The 18,915-nt window shown below is 35.2% G+C and overlaps 2 protein-coding genes across 2 annotated transcripts in view; both read left to right on the plus strand.

Annotated features, from left to right (window-relative positions):
- The window catches only part of LOC114940517 (L-lactate dehydrogenase), a 142,639-nt gene extending 133,849 nt beyond the window's left edge, over positions 1 to 8,790 (plus strand). Inside the window, exons 3-9 of the mRNA XM_029315230.2 lie at positions 4,747 to 5,151; positions 5,236 to 5,382; positions 5,456 to 5,573; positions 7,102 to 7,440; positions 7,697 to 7,814; positions 7,887 to 8,019; positions 8,523 to 8,790. Of these exons, the coding sequence (XP_029171063.1) occupies positions 5,053 to 5,151; positions 5,236 to 5,382; positions 5,456 to 5,573; positions 7,102 to 7,440; positions 7,697 to 7,814; positions 7,887 to 8,019; positions 8,523 to 8,720 (1,152 nt within the window). The 5' untranslated portion in view covers positions 4,747 to 5,052 and the 3' untranslated portion in view covers positions 8,721 to 8,790. The remainder of the gene's footprint in view (positions 1 to 4,746; positions 5,152 to 5,235; positions 5,383 to 5,455; positions 5,574 to 7,101; positions 7,441 to 7,696; positions 7,815 to 7,886; positions 8,020 to 8,522) is intronic.
- Positions 8,791 to 12,842: 4,052 nt separating this feature from the next.
- Positions 12,843 to 15,285, plus strand: LOC114940544 (L-lactate dehydrogenase A-like 6A). The gene is made up of 5 exons (XM_085487085.1): positions 12,843 to 12,863; positions 13,680 to 13,797; positions 14,282 to 14,455; positions 14,735 to 14,908; positions 15,032 to 15,285. The coding sequence occupies exons 1-5, from the start codon at positions 12,843 to 12,845 to the stop codon at positions 15,283 to 15,285; spliced, it is 741 nt and encodes a 246-aa protein (XP_085343211.1).
- Positions 15,286 to 18,915: the final 3,630 nt, after the last annotated feature.

The raw sequence follows: 18,915 nt of genomic DNA on the forward strand, positions 1-18,915 counted from the left end.
CTTGCGAATGTGGCTTCATGCGAGATTAAATCCTATCTGAAGGGAAAATAGAGCAGTGTGTTTATAGTGATTTACATAGCTCTAAATTTAGATCGTCTGACAATCTGATGAAGAACATCTGCTACCATTAATATTATTCTAAGTGTCACACCTTGCTGATAGATTTGGGAATATCTGCCAGCTGAACCTTCCGTCAATTTCACTTAAGCATTTCTTTCTTCTGAATGTTTGTTTTACATATTTTTCAATTCAAATATTTTCAAGCGTATTTTTCGCGATATTTAACATATCATTTCTATTTATTAGAAGTAAAATTATTCGAACGCAAATTACATAGAATTTACAAAAATATATCGCTTAGAATTGTTATCATTCCATATAGTCGTATGACTAATCGCAATGGTTAACAGTAGGAATAACACATGACAAGTCGATTGCGCGATCTCGCGTTGCAAATCGCATCGCGTTTATACCGCTTCCATTGCAATAACCTACGGCGTCAATCGAAGTCACACGCGATAACGCACGGTCGTTCCGAGATGATGAGAGAAGTGGAGAGAAGAAGAAAGGGACAGAAGGGTGGACTCGAAGTGCGAGCTTCGTCATTGTCACGAGGCTGACACTTCGGGGTATCGGGCCTCGGTCTGGCCATTAATAATCTTAGCCCGAACGAAGAAACAAAGAGGAGGAGCATGAAACGCGGTATGTAGTTGCGAGGGAAGAGAACTTACGGTAAGGCAACGCGACGTCCGTTCACCAACATCACCATCACCACGTAATACGTTCGACATATATATACATATCCGCCGTACGTATACGTATAACGTAGGTAGGTATGTATACGAATGTGTCCGATGCGTTCGATAGGGCGGGACACGGGCATAAACAATTGTGCATCGAGCCTCGCCCCTTCCCGATGCGATGTAATAAAATGAGAGGACTCTCGCACTGGCCCTCCTCGATCCCAAGAGAGAGAGAGAAGTTCGCCTCGTCGGGGCCTCAGGGCCAGAAATATCGAAATGAAGCGGCGTCCGCGCGATATTTCAGCGAGCCACGGGGGTCGTATGAGTACGTGGCTGTGGAACTCGCGTACCGTAAGTCCTCCGACCTCCTACGACCGCGTTCCGAGATCTCCGACGTTCGATTGAAAGCCGAGAGCTGGCGAATTTTTTTTTAATATCGTACGTGATCATTGGGAGAGATTACGTTCGGGGCACATATGCACACCTACAAAAAGAAGTAAAAAAAGAAAGAAAGACCTCGTACAGTTCATAATTCGAATAGTCCATAATTACTGCGGCGGAAATGAATCTCCGGAACCCTTGTAAATAACGAGCAATTAATCAATGGACGGAAACCAATATGTTTTTTTGGATCGATTGTGACCTTTGTTTCTGCGAGTATCAATGGCGCATCCCCTCTTATGCAATACGCATTTTTCTTAAACGTCATTTTAAGAAGATCTTGCTTAAAATGTATTTTAATTGGAGTAAGCATATGCAGAGAATATAAAAAGTGCCGTGATTCAAGCTGATCCCAATCTCAATGAGCGACGTTCCTTGTTTTGCTTCAAGGCAGTCAGCCCGTACGTCTTCAACAAACAACTGAACCATGTCGGTTCTTGTTCTGTTGATTAAGCCGAATGGCAAACCCATAGCTTCTTAATTTATTAGAATACATAACCGAGAAGAATAAAGGCTTGCATGCTAAATTAATCTTGTACATGCACTGGAAGACCCACATTAGAAATGAAAATAACATCGGAGATAATAATCGATATATTATAGTATGGAGAACGTGTCCAAATGTAAAATCAGATAGTTTATATACAAATGTGTGTATACATATATAACGCAATACATATAAAATCATAAAATAAATTGAAAGGTAACCAACACAAGCCAGAAATATTAAAGTAAAGGCACAGATTTATAAGTTATCATTTAGCTGTGTTACATAATTTACAAACAAATACTATTAAAAAGAAAGAAAATAATGAAATTTATATTGTGCGACAATATTAATATTCATTGAATGAATAAATATATTAAAATGTAGTACATACGTGTTACCAAGTGCTTATATTGTTTCACAAATAATTTAATCGACATAACGTAGGGGACAAATAATTATACGCTGATTTTTTAAAAATTCAATCAAGCTTGAAAAAAGACTCCCAATTTCAAGGATTAAATAACACAATTCTACGGAATGATTTCATGGAACGTTTTCTTTCTTAAAAGTAGATTAATACCGCGCCGATGAAAAGCGACCGCGAGCAAAGGGAAGGGTGTGGAAGAAGGAACGAAGGAAGAGAGAAGAGGTGATGGCCGTTCTCCTGCGGCAGGGCGGACAATAGCAGCTCCACGAAGTGTAGCGGACAAACAAATAGCCAATTAAAATTCCGGTTGCACGGCGAACATACTTGTATCAGCTGCAGTACCAACCATTGTGCACCAAAGGCATGCGCGAGCCAGTGTCTGGATCGGTTGACTCGGTCTGGGTACCAGAGAGAAGATCGGTTGCTTACGACTAACCTCCGAGGATTATCTCCGCGGTAAGAGGAGACTCGTTTGCACCGTCCACTCGACTAAATCTTGCCTCACGAGACATCGTTATCGTCGAATCACGCTTTTATCGCGGTTGATTCGTGTCCACGTGCAAGAGCCTCTTTTGCATACTTATACATTTGAGTATTGCAATTACAATAGCGTGTCGAACGCATGAGCTGGATTGTGAGAATCGGCCAGATATTGATAATCAATTGCGACGAACTTATCGCAGACGGAAAATTCCTGAAATGACACTATATCAATTGGTATCGTTTCTCTATCTTGACATCCGATAAAATTCGTATGATTAATTAAGGTAGAGAATTAATTATCTCGAAGCAGGATGCTTAACTATAAGTGTCAGATTCGAAATTACTTCCTTACCTCCGATCCTACCATCTTCTCTATCCAGCTTGAATGTTATTAGGAAATCGTTTAATTGGTAGATACTGATTTTAACTGGCATTATGAATGGCTACGAGCGTCACGGGGTCATTAAAAAGATATAAAATGTATTATCCTATTACAATCCTACGGGGCAACCTAGAGCAACCGCTGTCGAGAGAATCGAATGAGGTAGCGAGTAATCGCAGAGATCACAGAGATTGCTTTATCGATTCGGAGTCGTGCAAATTGTATTCCCTAAAACGCTCTTCGGACATTACTTGAAAAATCGCGCAGTTACAACGTCGGTCGATCGATGTATTCACCGATATTCGTCGATTCTTCCTTCCACGCGGTGAGAATGAACGATTACTAAATTACAACGCGCCCTTAGATACGATCGGCGGGCCATAATTGCAGGACTATTCATACATTATTGGCTCGTATATTATTTGACGCGATTCAATAACTCTGCAGCGGGACGGTCGATGGTATCTCTCCGTCGTTAAGGCGCATTCGCAATATCGATCGGCCTCTGATGAATGGTCGTGTTTAAGGCCGTCATTTTTCCCGGCGATTATTAACACTAAAATTGAATGTGTCCGTGAGCATGGATCGGCCAGCGTGGACCAACGCGCGAAAAACGAGACCTCTCGAGAGAGGCAGATCCATCTTCGAATGTGTGTTAAAACCACGCGATACCCAAACTACCGGGAACGCCTTGCTCGCTACTCTTAAATGCAGCGGGCATGATTTATTGGCGAACACGAAAAGTAAATGAAAAAGTTTTACTTTTTTAACTGATCTCTTTACAGATGGTTAAGATTGTCGCTCGACCGTTATATCGCGAGCGCAAGGAGTTACTTATTTCAACGCGTTGTACATAGGGAAGAATATATGACATTGTATGTCTTTTTTTTCGCTACGGCTTGCCCGGAGTCTTTAGGCCTGTCTCGAAGATAATAAAGCAAATTGATGCTAATAATTTCTCGACCACTCATTTGAAAAATCAATGATATACATTTGACGATTTTTTCTTTTAAGATTTTTATCAAGTTTCTTCAATATTTGAAGATTATTTTTTTATATAATTTTTAATGTTAAGAAAAAATATAATCGCATTATTAAACATTACTAAATTATTAAATATTAATAAGCTGAAACTAGGAAAATAAATATAATTATTCACTCGTTTTTATAGTAAAACTCTAAAAGTGTAATAATTTATATCAAAATATAAAGACTATACATATTTTATTGTAATAACTTTTATATCATGAAATATATATCAAAAACTTATCTCTTTTTATAGGTGATAATATATATCTCTTTAAAAAAAACATTCTAAAAACTTTAATAAAAATTGTTGGTTATATGTGTAGGAACTCGATTAAGATTGTCACGTATGATTTAGCATGTGACACAAGGTTAATTATTTCATTCGGAACAGTCGTTAAAATCATATTCACTCGTTGTGATTATCTAATAAGTCTCGGCACGTATTTTACGCACATGTATACATACACACACAATTATGTGGATATATTCGCAAGAGTATGTTTGTGAGAGTACACGGGCGACTCATGAAGCTATAGAGGGCATATAGAGAGAATTGGAGGGAGTACCTGTGCTTCTACGATGAGACTACCTGCGGCTAATTTACAGCGAGACGCGCGGATAAGTTCCGCCGTTATTCTTCCAGCTAGAGTTTCTCTCTTGCGGGGGTTATCTCCTCTCTGCGAACGTTACCTCATCCTCATAACGGAGGTACCTGATTCACCTTAAAAACCAATGCCTCGTTTCTGCGTAGGTCGATCCGGATCTGCATAAACAGCAAGACTCGCAGCGCCGCTCATTTAAGCCCCTTCCTGAGAAGCAGCGACCACCTCGACGAGCGTCCGCGGAGTTAATAACATAGGAGAAGGAAATCACGCGATTGAGGTAATGAGAATGGCAAAGTGCCGTGGTTGATATATATATAAAACGTTAAGATTTCGAGTGAGAGCAAGATGCGCGTACGTGTACAGTTATTAAAGTACACAGACGGATGGGGTCATATGTTCTTATTAAATGTCTCATGTAGTTATTTGGTAAATTAACGGGCAACAACTGGAGCATGGCTGACGAAGGGTTTGACATTTCTGAAGGGGATAATAATACTGTAGAGGAGAGCATTGTCGGTAGCGAAGATGAACGCGATGACGATAAGTTTAAAGTATTGACGTAACGTTCTTTTGTATCTCGTTGAAAAAGATTTAAAGAAATAATGCTTGCATTTTAAATAATGTATTTTTATTAGACTGATAAAATTCCGATTATAACAACCACGAAAAATGCTTTAATAACGAAAGTGGGATCATGTGATGTATATCCGTATTGCGTCAAAGTTTCGATTATAGGTACAAGAAAAGTTGGAATGGCCTGTGCCATAGCAATCTTGATGAGAGTAAGTGCACGTGAAACAACACATACAGCTTGCAACATTTATTTGACTAATTATTTTATTTCACGATTTTTAGCGTATAGCCAGTGAAGTTTGTCTGATTGATCAAAATCAGGACAAGGCTTCTGCTGAAGCCGAAGACATTCGGCACGCTGGTGTTTTTCTAGGATGTCCATTGATAAGTGGCACATCAGGTAATGTTTGTGATAAAAATTTAGAACTTAATTTATGTATATAAAAAAATAAAAACTATTATAATTGCACAATAAATCTTTCCAACTGTATTTTTCTCGCCCTTCCTGATCATATATTATCCTCACAAAAAGAAAAAAAAAGAACGTCTGTCGTAATTTGTGTCAAAGTAAAGCTAGTATTAAGGTTGTCACTATGATTCACACTTCGGATGATCCCGTCGTCATGCTGCATTCAGTCATGGATCAACGAATCGTAAACGTTCCTAGGACGATGTAGGCCTTCCGCGCGTTAAACGCAAGGCGGTTTCATTCACGACAGCCCGAATTCGAGAAATTTTAGAATGATACGTTCAGACTGATGAGCCTGCCGAGCGTTATCCGTGCGCCACGATCACTCGCTCCGATCGACACCCATTTTAAGCGACGACCTGTCAGATTGTAGCCGTCAACGGACCCCTGTCAACGTGCAGCGGGTCAGAAACAACGGGTCGCGGTGCTCTAGCACAGACGAGAAATGGATATAACCGGGTTAAGCAGCAGAGTTTCGGGAACCAGAATTCTCCCTCCGGACCTGTCCTTTAATCTCGATTCTCGCATCTACATCGCACGCTGGCGAACCGGACGAGTGTTTCCCCCGAGTTTTTCACGGACACCCTCGTAAATTTCATCCACTCTTATTTATCTCTGCTATGATCGAGAAACTTCACGATGCGGTATTTTGTTTCTCTTTTCAACGTGTATGTAACACGCGGTTACCTCGTCCGGCCAGTTGTAAAAATGCAGACTTTCTCGTGGGAATTCAGAAGGACAGTGTCGGTAACTGAAATGATAAAGCTTGACCTCATGAATAATTTCATCAAGTTGTCGCATGTTTTCACTTCAAAAATATGCTTTTGGCTTCTTTCAAATTTTCTCAGCATTGCGTAGAACGCAGGTATTTGTACCTAGCGGAATGGCTCTTTTCGATCTTGTCTCGTGCGAGGTAGCAATTACTGGAACAAGTGGGACGACTTTTTTTACGAACTTGCCAAGTTTATCTGTAACAACATCTTTCCCCGTCGTAAATGTATCTTCCGTATAGTCGCGGTACCGCTGCGTGTTACTACAAGCACTTTGTGAAGGTGTTGCCACGGAGACTGTTTATTTTTCCAACCATGCCGGATTGTCTTCTTCGCCATCTTTATCGGCACATCTCTTTCGATGGTAAATCTTCCTCGAAAAGAGAGAAAATTTCTTATCCTTTCTAGTCATTTTATATTCCACGCGTTTCTGAGGAGCTGATGATTGCGCGATTGAATGAAACATTCCGAAGAGGGGTTCTTCGGAAACGTGTATCTGATTCTGAACGGAGTCATTTCCCGTTACGACTTCTTCTGCATGAATATCCAAGTATCTTCTACAAATGTTTCGGAGCAATTTATGCCTTAATTCTCTCAGAAGAGGAGAGATTCCTTAAAATAAATTATATATACTTGCATTTAGAAATTCCATGATAATAATCTAAGATTTACAATCAATTTTATTTTAGATGTCTACAAAGTCAAAGACTCAACCGTAGTGATAATCGCGGTTTGCGAGAAAAAGCCCGGCGAAGAGCTAAATGTAAAACACAACGTCGAAGTGTTCAAAAAGATCGTTCCTACTATTGCAAAGTTGGCCTGTAAGGCGGTGTTACTCGTCGTAACTCAACCGATCGACGTGATGTCGTACGTCGCCTGGAAGTTATCCAAATTTCCTTCAAACAGAGTACTTGGCACGGGGACTTTGCTTGATAACTCTAGGTTTCAGGATTTACTAAGTCGGAAGTTGGGACTAGCGCGCACATCGATTAGTTGTATGAGTATCGGCGCCCAGGGTGACACGTCTGGTATTTCCCATTAATTTTCCAAGAGATTTAATTCACAAGAGTTGTTTTTATTGACGCCTCTGTACTTTGAACGATATGATTTTATTTTTATTTTTACATTACTCGAAGTATTGTGAAATTATATTAATATACAGACGTTTTATTTTCACAAATATTAATTATGCCGAAAAATTATATATATAGTTTAGCCGTGTTATAAATAATCTAACAGTTATAACGGCAATTCTTTCCCTCCAACATCTGCCGTTTCACACAGTTTCCATATGGTCGAGCATTCACGTTGCGGGTACGAAGATACGCGACATAAACCCAAGAATGGGCGAAGCGGATGATCCCGAGAAGTGGCGTGACATCTCCGAGGCTGTAAATAAAACGTCAGTGGTTAAGATCACGGAACATTCTCGAGAGAATTTAGGGAAGTAATAAAATGTTGACTGTGTTTATAGCGAGGCCGAACTTAATCGGAAGAAGGGCGAGAAAGGGCCGAGTTGCTGGGCTCTCGGCTTCTGTACAGCTGAGATCGTCGACGCCATCGTCAGAAATACTAAAGTAGTATTGCCAGTATCGACATACATACATGTAAGATGTACATATAAGTTATGCGCAAATAAATTAAGATTTTATAAAAAATTATAATTTTATTTTCAATAATAATTATTATTGACTACTTTCAATAAAATTTGATATTTCATCATGCTAATATTATTTTGAAATTTTCAAGGAGTTAATTACAAAAGAGAATATAATTTGGAAAATAAATTAGAGTTGTAAAATTACAAAAAATCAATATAGTTTGTTCACTACTCATTGTAATGAATTATAATAAAACAATTAATTTGTTATATCTAATATAAAGGAAAATAAATTGATTTATCATATACAATATTTTAATATCATATATTAATAGAAATTCTTAGTTTAATTTTTAAATTATTAAATCTTCAATTCATAATTTTTTGCATCAATTTTTTTTTTGATATTGAGAGATAAGCAAACCGAATCTTCGCACGTTAAACAAACACATTGATTTGTATGTGAATTTCCCCAACGGGGAAACAAACTCAAGGAATCTTTATTCGCAGAGTTGCTCCCACGGGACTGACAAAGATGTATATATGTCGGTCCCCTGTGTTCTCGGACGAGAGGGTGTATGCGCCACGGTGCGACAGAAGCTGAACAATCAAGAAAAGACAGCAGTGCAACGATGCGCCGATGGCATCCGCAATGTGTTGCGCGAGTGCGGCATTCTTCGCGAATCGACGAACGACGCTGAAGAGTGACGTTCGGTCGAAGGCAAGAGGAGGATGAGAAGCGGATATTACGCGACGGAAACTGCGAGAGAAAGGGAAAGAGGAAGGAAAGGAAGGAGAGTTTTAGAATGCATCTTCATCGATAAAGGCGATGCTCTTGCACCTGGCGGTCGGTTTCCGCGTACATACATATGTTCGATCGTTGTAATAAAATTGATGTATGTGTGAAATTCAACTTTTCTGGAAAATTAAACTAGTCGCGTTCTTCTAAGATTACTCGCGAGCCGATGTATACGCGGCTCCCGCTATAATGTTTCGTGCAAAGCTTATTATCGTTTCCTTTTTGCTCGATCGAATTTTGATTTACGAAGCCGAACGATGTACGGCGGGAAGGTGAAAGGGCGGATGAAAATGCATTCTCCGTTGCACGCGAAGCGAGTGTATGGCCGAGCTGCGGCTCTAAAGAAGATTGGATAATTTAAACTACAATCTTTTTCTGCATTAGCTTTATGTTCGTTGTAGTAAGATCGTTGCGTCTTATATATACGTATACATATGTATAGATACGATATATTATATATACGTTTTACGGACGTCTCTGACATTAAATTTGCATGAGATTTATTCAAATATTTTAGCTTTTTGAAAAAATAATAAAAATGTGAAAATTGAATAATTATTGAAATAAGAAGTAATAAGAAGTAGAAATAGGAAGTAAGATTTTTTTTTGTAATAATAATGAATTGAATTAATAAAAATTTTATATAAGGATGGAAATTAATATTTCTAAGACCCTTCTTGAATATCCCATAAAACGGAAATTGAATGTATCTCTTTAGTAACACCGCGCATCCCACCTGTGCGAACCCGAACAGCTGTCGATCAATTTCATGACCTTCTATCCCTTGAAAAACGAAAACTATAGCGGAGCCGATGCGCGATCATCACAATTGGCCATTCGTCTCTACATCTGTTCTTGGGCTTTTATCTTTTTGCATAACACAAACATTTTTTCCCGATTATAATTGATTTTGTACGGCGCGATTGAATTTATCGATTATATCTTTCATGTCTGTGATTAAACGTGTTAATCGCATCGTATATCTCTCGCTACAAGATAAGTCGAGATTTAATATTTTGTACATATTATATTGCACATTTATAAGCGTACGAGATACGCGAGAAGAAATATTTCTCATGTTTTATCGTGTAAAATTAATTTGATTATCTCATAATAAAATATTTCATTTTTTTAATCTTTCTATTCTAAATCGACAGTAAAGCTACTTGTTACATATTTGCCGTTTACTTCATTGTCCTCCTGTCAAAAGTATCGTCTCGATAGTCTGCTTTTCCAAATGTGTTTCCTAATTTACGTAAATTTGAACACAGAATACGCAAAATTTTTTTGAAGAGCATTAATTGAAGACACATTTACGATGTCAAGAGGTTTTTGGTTTATTTAAATTATTTAGTATTACATCGAGAAACGAAAGAACATTGGTGCATCGAATATGGCGGAATTTAGAAAGAAACCCCCTGATGTGGAAGGCAATACGGTAACCTTCTTACTGACCAAACAGGCAGAACATCTTGTGGATGGCCATCGTGTCAAGGTCGTTGTTGTAGGTAGCGCACCTAAAGGAGTTGCGGTCGCTATAGCGATTCTGTTCAAGGTCAGTGTAATGCAATTTTCAATCTCCTCTGTGTTTCTAACTTTTCATGTAATTTTTTTACTTTAAACTTTATATTTTTATATGCTATAACAACATTTGAATTTATCATATTACTTTTATATAAAATCAACATACATTTCTTATTATTAAAAATAAAATATATATGTAAATAATCATCAAATAGTTATACTTTTATGTGTGGGTTTTTAAACGTTAATATATATTTATTCATGAATCAACTTACATATAAAATTTATTAATCTATGCATTCTGTAATTTATTTTATCAAATGATACGATAGAACTCGATTCATCAATCTGTATGAACACATTTACAATAATTTCGCGCGAATGAGAAATAGCAACGTATCTATACGGCTCAAGCACATAATTCGTATTTATATTCTCGAGAATCAAAACTACATAAATGTTTAACATTAATATTGGTCGACCTCAGCAACATTTTTGTGTATTGCATCTAATGTAAGAAAGGATGACGGAACGATGGAATGGCCTGGTCAACGTGCGTAGATTCATATGTGTGTGTACGTATACGGGTTGGACGACTTCTGAATGTAGGCTCGTTAGTGTGCCGTTTCAAAAAGGCTATTATGCAAATGATCCACGGAAGACCAGAAGAAGGAATTTGGCTATAGGAAGGAGTAGGGTAAAACATGGAAAGGAGGAAGAAGACGATAGAAAGTTGTAAAGAAGCGTACATTCTTTTGCTCGTTATCGTGTCGTAAATGTTTACACGTCGACTATGTGCTCTATGTACAAAATAACTAATCGACTGATTTATGTCAGTAACTATAGAGAAAGAGAGAGAGAGAGAGAGAAAAAGAGATTGCAATTTTTTATTACAATTTTTTTTATTACAATTTATCTAAAATCCGATTTACAAATAATATTTTATAAAACTTGATAACAATAATTGATTATTGAAGATTTTACGAAAGTACCAAAACATTTTTAAAAAAATTTATGAGGTAATCATAGATACGTAATATTTTTCATTTTGGTTTCAATTAATTGAATGTAATATTAGAAAGAAGAATGAGAAATTGACTGTAATATTCTAAACAAAATTATATGTTATGATTAGTATTATTTAGATAATTTCGTGTTTGTTTCATCAAAGGAAAAAGTTAAATGGAATATGCGAATTGCTTTGTCATAAGGCAACAATGTAACATCCATATGTTCAATATACATTCCGGTAGAGGGTAATAAGCGTGGGCGACTATAATTTCAGGTTTCGGTTTCCGCAAATTTACGAGGGCAAACAATAGTGCTCGCATGCGATGAAATATGGAGGGCGTAACTAACACACGATAGACTCCTCGTTAGATAATGTTACAATGTACATCGAGAGACTAAATAACATGTAGCGTTATGTACAAAGAGGTCACGATGGTGCCGAGAATAACTGAAATATTAGAGACCTCGTTATACCGCCGACGATGATAGCTTTTAAGGAAAATTACTCACATTTCATATGAAATTAATGCCGTGGATCTCCTCAAAAACGGCATCGTTGTCGGTTCTTTTGACGATGACAAATGACTTCCTCAGACTTCAAAGTACGCATGCCTATTTAATATTAATCATTTGGGTTAACTGTGGGAGTCGAAATTTCGGTGGCGCTTGTTCGACATGATCACGAAGATGTTCTGCTTGCCGGAACGGCAACCAAGGATATTTCGGAGGAATGGACAGAGGGAAGGAGCAAGAAAGATACGATCGAGTCTTGCCGTTGCACCTCGCGTCGTAGCTTGGCAGATCTCATCAAGGAGATCATCGCGAACGTACGACTACCACGGTTTACCATCCACCTTGCAGATCTATCTACCGTAAGTGGTTCCTTGCAACTACACACGCGAGATATGCTTCTTTCTTTTTGCTTCGTCCCCGCTGCGACACGTCGTGTTGGACGGTCCGTATCAAGCTGTGCGAATTATACCAGATAAAACCATCAGCGAAAGATACCTTGTCTGTATATCCGAGACAAAATCTCGATATTTGATACGCAGGGCAATTAATGTCTGCCTCTTAGATCTCTATGCGCGTGTTTTATTGATCAAGAGAGGAAGATAATAGAGAGATTAAAATTATTTATCGCGTCGCACGAGTTCTTACGAATTTGTGCAAATATTTCTAGAGCTTTTGAAAAACATCTTATTAGCTGCACAGGAAAAATTCAGCAGCTAACAATATTTCTTGCGGAAGTCACGCTTGATGAAGTATGATAATTATGTAGTGCACAAATAACAGATCGGAAGCATAAGGGCTCAACGTAATACATCGAGAAGCCGTTTTGTAGTCAGTCGGGCGTTTGTCTTAACGCGTGAAGCACCATCCATCAGAGAGAAATGCGTCCGTCGGTTCGGTGCACAAGCGTCGGTAAAGCGTACTTAATATACGCTGCCATTATCACAAAAACGCATTTATATACGATATGGAACCCTAGGCGAATAATGCCCATTAGCTTTTACGAGGTGATTTACATGATCGTCCGAATATCTCATTATACCACAAATTAGTCTGCACAAATTAGAACTAGAACTCCTCAGAACTCCACTTCAAGCTTAATGATCCGTCGCTCAAAAACGAATATGAATTGCTGATCGTTCTCCTCTTACCCTCATTTGCCGCGTCACTTCGTGAATTGTATAACGTTATAATACAATTTTTATAATACCAATATTTTTGAGTAAACCGTGGAAGTGAAAAATTTGCGGAGTTAGAAATAAAAAAATATTTATGTGAATATCATTGCAAGAGAAAAATCAAGTATGTGCAAACAGAGGATCGCATTCTTTATATCGTTTGACATTTCATAACGAATACGATCGCAAGAGATCACATATTCAAATCTCCTGCCGGGTCGAAAAGGTAGTTCCCCAGAAGAAACCTACGACACGAAAAGAAGCTGTACCGGTCCCGTAATTATTCATGAATGAGTTATCGCCCTGCGTAAGACATCGCTTATGTCACCAGGTACAACCACGACGACAAGACAAAGCTAAACCGACAAGGTGAATCTTTCCCGAAAACAGCGCGCATCTCGATGCAATGGTTCGATAAATATATGATCGGATCTTAACGATTCTTCACATTAAAGGACTTTGCAAATAATGCCATTGATCACGCACCAAATTGTATCTTAATGCAATTTCCGAGAGAGTATGCTTAATACTCATTAGATTCGAAGTATCTAACAAAACTGCTTGCCAGGAAGCAGTAATCACTAATTAATTTCTAGCTTTTTTATTCTGTATTTTATCATTTATTTTCTTTATGATTTATTGCAGCGCCTCGCTTCGGAACTTGTCCTTATAGACACGAACGAAGACCTTGCTAAGGCGGAAGCAGAAGACATTAGCCACGCGGCGGCATATCTCGGCAATCCCAAGATTATTGGTACCAAAGGTGAAACTTGATGGGAAAAAGGGAGGGAAAAGAAAATAGCGAGAGCGTCATCACATTATCCGCGAGTAATGAACAATTATCTCGAATGAATGAGCTTTAATGTTTGAATAAATAAATAATTGCGATTGCGATTAGCGAGAAGTTACCAAAGGTGATGTACACGTGCATTATTGATGCACTGAGACATCTCGAAAGATGTCTTAATAAAATTGAAATAAATTTCGCGACGACTGACGAATGAGCGGTGGATGCAAATTAATAAACGATATGACTGTAATAAAATGAAAGTATTTAAATCTTTCTAGAAACCGCGACTCTCGAAAATGGAGAAAAAGTTATCTTTTTCATGATTTGTTTCGACAAAAACAACGCTTATGCAAATTAAAAGCTGTAAAAATATATAAAGCCTTCTGCGTCTCTATAACGTAAGAGTAATTATTTGCATTAAATGATGAATCATCCGGCATTTATTACGCTTCGACAGATTATGCTTGTGCCAGAGACGCTGCGGTGTGTGTGATCACAGTTGGAAGCCAGTCTCATGAAGATCAGCAATCAACCGATTATCTGGAGCATAATCTAAAAATCTTTAAAGATATTATTCCGAATGTCTCCAAGTACGCGCCGAACAGCGTTCTGCTTATTCTTTCAAAGCCAGGTACATCTCATTACTATATTTAACGCATTTGCAATAACAGAAATTGCATACATGTGACATTTTGATTTTTTAATAACTAGCATTGTATTTATTTAATTGCTTAATAAAATAATTATCATATTTTTCCATCTAAATATTATACAACATTTATGTATATTATAATCAAGTAGTTGACATGGATTTTATAATTGTCAATATTATAATCATAAATAATAAATAAATAAAAAGTTATAATAATTGAAAATTATTCCTTCTCCATCTCTCGATTTTTTTATTTAGTCGACATCCTGTCGTACGTTGCTATGAAGCTATCGGGATTTCCACCCAGCCGTGTTATAGGACTAGGAACATTTTTGGATAGTTGTAGATTTCAATATTTTATCGCTCAGAAACTCGGAATTTCGGCGAGCGCAATTCAAGCATTAATCATTGGTGAAAGCGGACCGGCTTCTGGTATAATTTATATAAAATCTATCATAAATTCTACTTAAATATCTTTTTTACTTTTAGTTAATTAATTTCTTTGTTATTATAATATCTTTATTAACTTATATTATCTATTTCAATATGTGTTAGTGCCGGTTTGGTCCGCCGTTGCAGTAATGGGCATGCCTTTAAAAGACATAAATAAAGAGATCGGCATGAAAACGGATCCAGAATCCTGGGGGGATTTACATACCAAGATCATTAACAGTGATAACGAGTTGATTACAAAGAAAGGTTATCACAGCTGGGGAGTTGGTATCTGTGCAAGTGAAATCGTCGATGCTATCGTGCGCAACACTTGCGCCTGTTTTACTGTTTCAACGTTTCTAAAGGTTCATCGATAAAATTTATTTAATTATACCTCAATTTTTTCTTGTCTGCAAATTTGAATTAAAAATATATTTTTTATGTATTTAAAAATATATATTTTGTAAAAAAAATATAAAATATATTTTAGGGTTGCCGACATGGACTTGAAAAAGATATCTTTATGTCATTACCGTGTGTAGTAGGAAGAAACGGCGTCCAATCATTTATTCGTTTATTATATACAGCTAAAGAACAAGAATTAATGACGATATCTTGCCGAAGAATTTATGAAATGCAGAAATCGATCCTTGACAAGATTGAATGAATAAAAAATGTAAAATATTTCTCACATAATTTTACAATTACAACATTCGATTATGTGCAATTTAAGATATTAAATATTCTCGACAATTAATGATAAATTATTTCAATTTTATGTCTAAAGATAAGAAAAAAAATTCAGAGGAATCAGAGAAGTTTTATATATATTTATTTAATTTATTAATCATGTAAATCGTGTAAATAAAAGAAAGTTACAGATTATCTCGCGAATTGTTTTATGTGCCGATTTGTATCAGCTAACGCATTTCATTGAACACCAAGCAGTATACTATGCTCTCGTGTGACAAAGGATCTTATATTCTACTATCCGGCTTATGCAGTTGGAGTCGGAGAATTAAGAAGAGAAATCTGCATTTGTTTTATAGGATGATTTGGTTTTGTTGCGCAATCTGATGAATAAGGAGTCTTATAAATTGCAGGGCGTACTCTGAGGATTTCGGCTCCAATTTGCAAAGATTAATGTAGACTACTTGTAATTAATTGCTCTGTGTATGGAGCAGTTAACCGTCCTGCTAAAGGCGATCGACATGATAAAACGATTGCTATTATAAATATAAAGGAAGGCGGTTTTGCGACCCTCTAGTGGTCAACGATACACTAATTTGTTATAAAATTCACACATGTTGATTCACGCTTTTTGTCTCTGTCATCCTCTACATTAGTTAAGACGTTCGTTTACCATCTTGTGTATATTGGAGATACTTTGTTATTGATATTCGAACAGCAGTAATACTAATTGTAAGTATCTTCAATATACAACAAATTATCTCCAATATATACAAGAGATCGAATAATGTAATCATTTAGAGGCAAAATACTTTATGCAATAGCTTCGGTTATTTCAAATTGCAATACACTTTATGTTTAAATAAATATTTATAAAAATTGTAATTATATATAAAAATATTATTTATATACACAAAATAGAATAAAGAAGAATAATGCAAAAATAACCAGGTAAACATTAGAACATTAGATACAATATGTAATCATTAATTAAAGTAATCATATTTTTAATTGTGTGATAGAATGGAAACTAAACATTATAGGTGATAAGAATAAGAGATTGCAATTTAAAAAATTTCTTTTAAATTCTGAATAAAAGATAACATTATATATTGACATCAATTTATATAAATTAAGCAGATCACTAGAAAAAGATTTATATTGTATAATTCTTAATAAAATCTTAAATACATAGATACAAATAAAATCTTAAATACATAGGTATTTTTATCTTTAGAAAAAAATATAAAATGTAAAATTTATAATGAATATTCATATATAATCGTCAAGGATAGCCTCTTCTTTAACGGCCGTTCTTTCTATATTTCAAGATATTAGCAAGTTGCTTAAAGTGGTGGTAAAAACATAGTTTGCGTAATCATCTCTAGAAAAGAATATAAATAGCTGTTACAGCGGAAAAATCAGGCAGATTATAACAAGATCGCATATAAAACATCAAAAATATTAATTCAATAATTTCTCGATCTTATCATACATCAAATTTGCTATCAGTGTTTATAATATTTTTATTGTAAATATAATATTATAAATTGTATAATATAAATAAATATTAAAATGGAATATTTTGTGAAAATATTGTGTACAATCGTGTTGGTTATTATTTTATCGCTAACAACTTGTCTTTCAACAAGTCAGCCTGAACATTCTGCTTCAGATAATATGGGATCAGGGAAACAAAATAATCGAGACAAGCCGACGACAAAATGGCCAAATCGCTACTTCAATGTAAGTACATTTTTATTATTTTTACATTTATTGTTAATCATAATAAGTAACAGATTTCTGTTGAAAATTTGTTTATAAACATCGCTTTTACATTTTGCTATTTAATAAAAGCAGACGCTGCTTGTAGTATTTAAATAATTTGGAAGGGTTTTAATAGTACCAGCATGTATTATATATCAAGCTAACGTTTTAAAATTATTTTAGAGACGCATAAAACATAATTTCTAATAACTGGAGAAATCTGTTGTAAATATCTAGAAAAAATATTGTTTAAATAAGAAAAAACTATTAAAATTTTAATATTAATCTCTATAATTTTGTTAATTTTTCCAATGCTTTCTGAACAAGAAAATTTAATAAAAATTATATTTTGATGTTGCAGTTTGGATAAGACAAATAATTATTTGACAAAAATTTTATGCATTTATTGTCCATTATTCATGTTGACAAAGGACTACATGAGAAGCAGTAACTTTTCTATATGTCATATATTATATATACCGTATGTGTATGTGTGTGCGTAATGTAAAATAATAGATAAAGAATTTATTAATATTCCTCAGGTTTTATACACGTTAGAAAAATAAGAATGTAATGTCTAAATGACATATCTTAAATGTGTAATGTGCAATATTGTGTCTTCTATTTATATGACGCATTTCTTATTTGAAAATAATAAATAGAACTAATATAATTGACATGATAATAATTATAACAGTTTAGAATTTTTACTAGAAATTAAAAAAGGAATTATATTGTGATTAAAATAAATATTACATGAATTATTAGAAATAAATAGTAAAAGATGTTTCTAATTAAATAAATAAGTTTATTTATTGAATAAATCTTTAATAATAATTGTATTTATAAAATCTAATTTTTTATAGAATAATACAATTAAATTGTTTTTAAATATGTATTAATGTATTTTAATTTATTGTATCTCTATATCTTACAGAGAAACAAAACAGTAGTTTAAATATAATAATAGTTTTTGAAAAACATATATATATTTTCTTCCTTTTCTTATTCTCTTTATATATTTTTTATATTCTTATTGCGTTAATTTGAATAATCTCCCAGTTTAATAAGATTATTTGTAAATAATATAAATTCTTCATATGTATATAAAATATAGTACATTTATAATGCATCAAATGTAACTCTCTTGGTTTCTATTATAATTAAATAGCTACAATTAATTTGCAAGCAAATTGCTATTTTTATTTGAATATCGCGGTAAAAAAAAGTACGAATTATTGTTTATATTTAACGTTTATTTTAATTACACGCGCTGTGTGTACATTAAAATATTGTCTGAATTTTATTTGTTTAAAATAAGATAGTATTTACACATGCAAATAAAAGTATTAAATTTAATTACATCTGGTGTTAAACAAATACGAGTTTTGTATTAGCGAGCCCGCATTATGCAAAAAGATGAATTTAAATATACATTTAAAAAATGCATCTACGTGATCTGGTATTGAAAATTTATATATCTTGTATAGTTTATGCGAACGAAAAGTAGGAGGAACATCGGAGACATCATTGAACAGGCAAGCCTCGCG

Source organism: Nylanderia fulva, unplaced genomic scaffold (genome assembly GCF_048542155.1).
Source record: "Nylanderia fulva isolate GAGA-0341 unplaced genomic scaffold, ASM4854215v1 Scaffold5, whole genome shotgun sequence".
NCBI lineage: Eukaryota > Metazoa > Arthropoda > Insecta > Hymenoptera > Formicidae > Nylanderia > Nylanderia fulva.

Coding starts and splice junctions, on each gene's coding strand:
- LOC114940544 (XM_085487085.1), top strand. CDS start 12,843: ATGCCCATTAGCTTTTACGAG. Junction 13,798..14,281: donor CAAGATTATTGGTACCAAAG/GTGAAACTTGAT, acceptor ACGCTTCGACAG/ATTATGCTTGTGCCAGAGAC. Junction 14,456..14,734: donor GCTTATTCTTTCAAAGCCAG/GTACATCTCATT, acceptor TTTTTTATTTAG/TCGACATCCTGTCGTACGTT.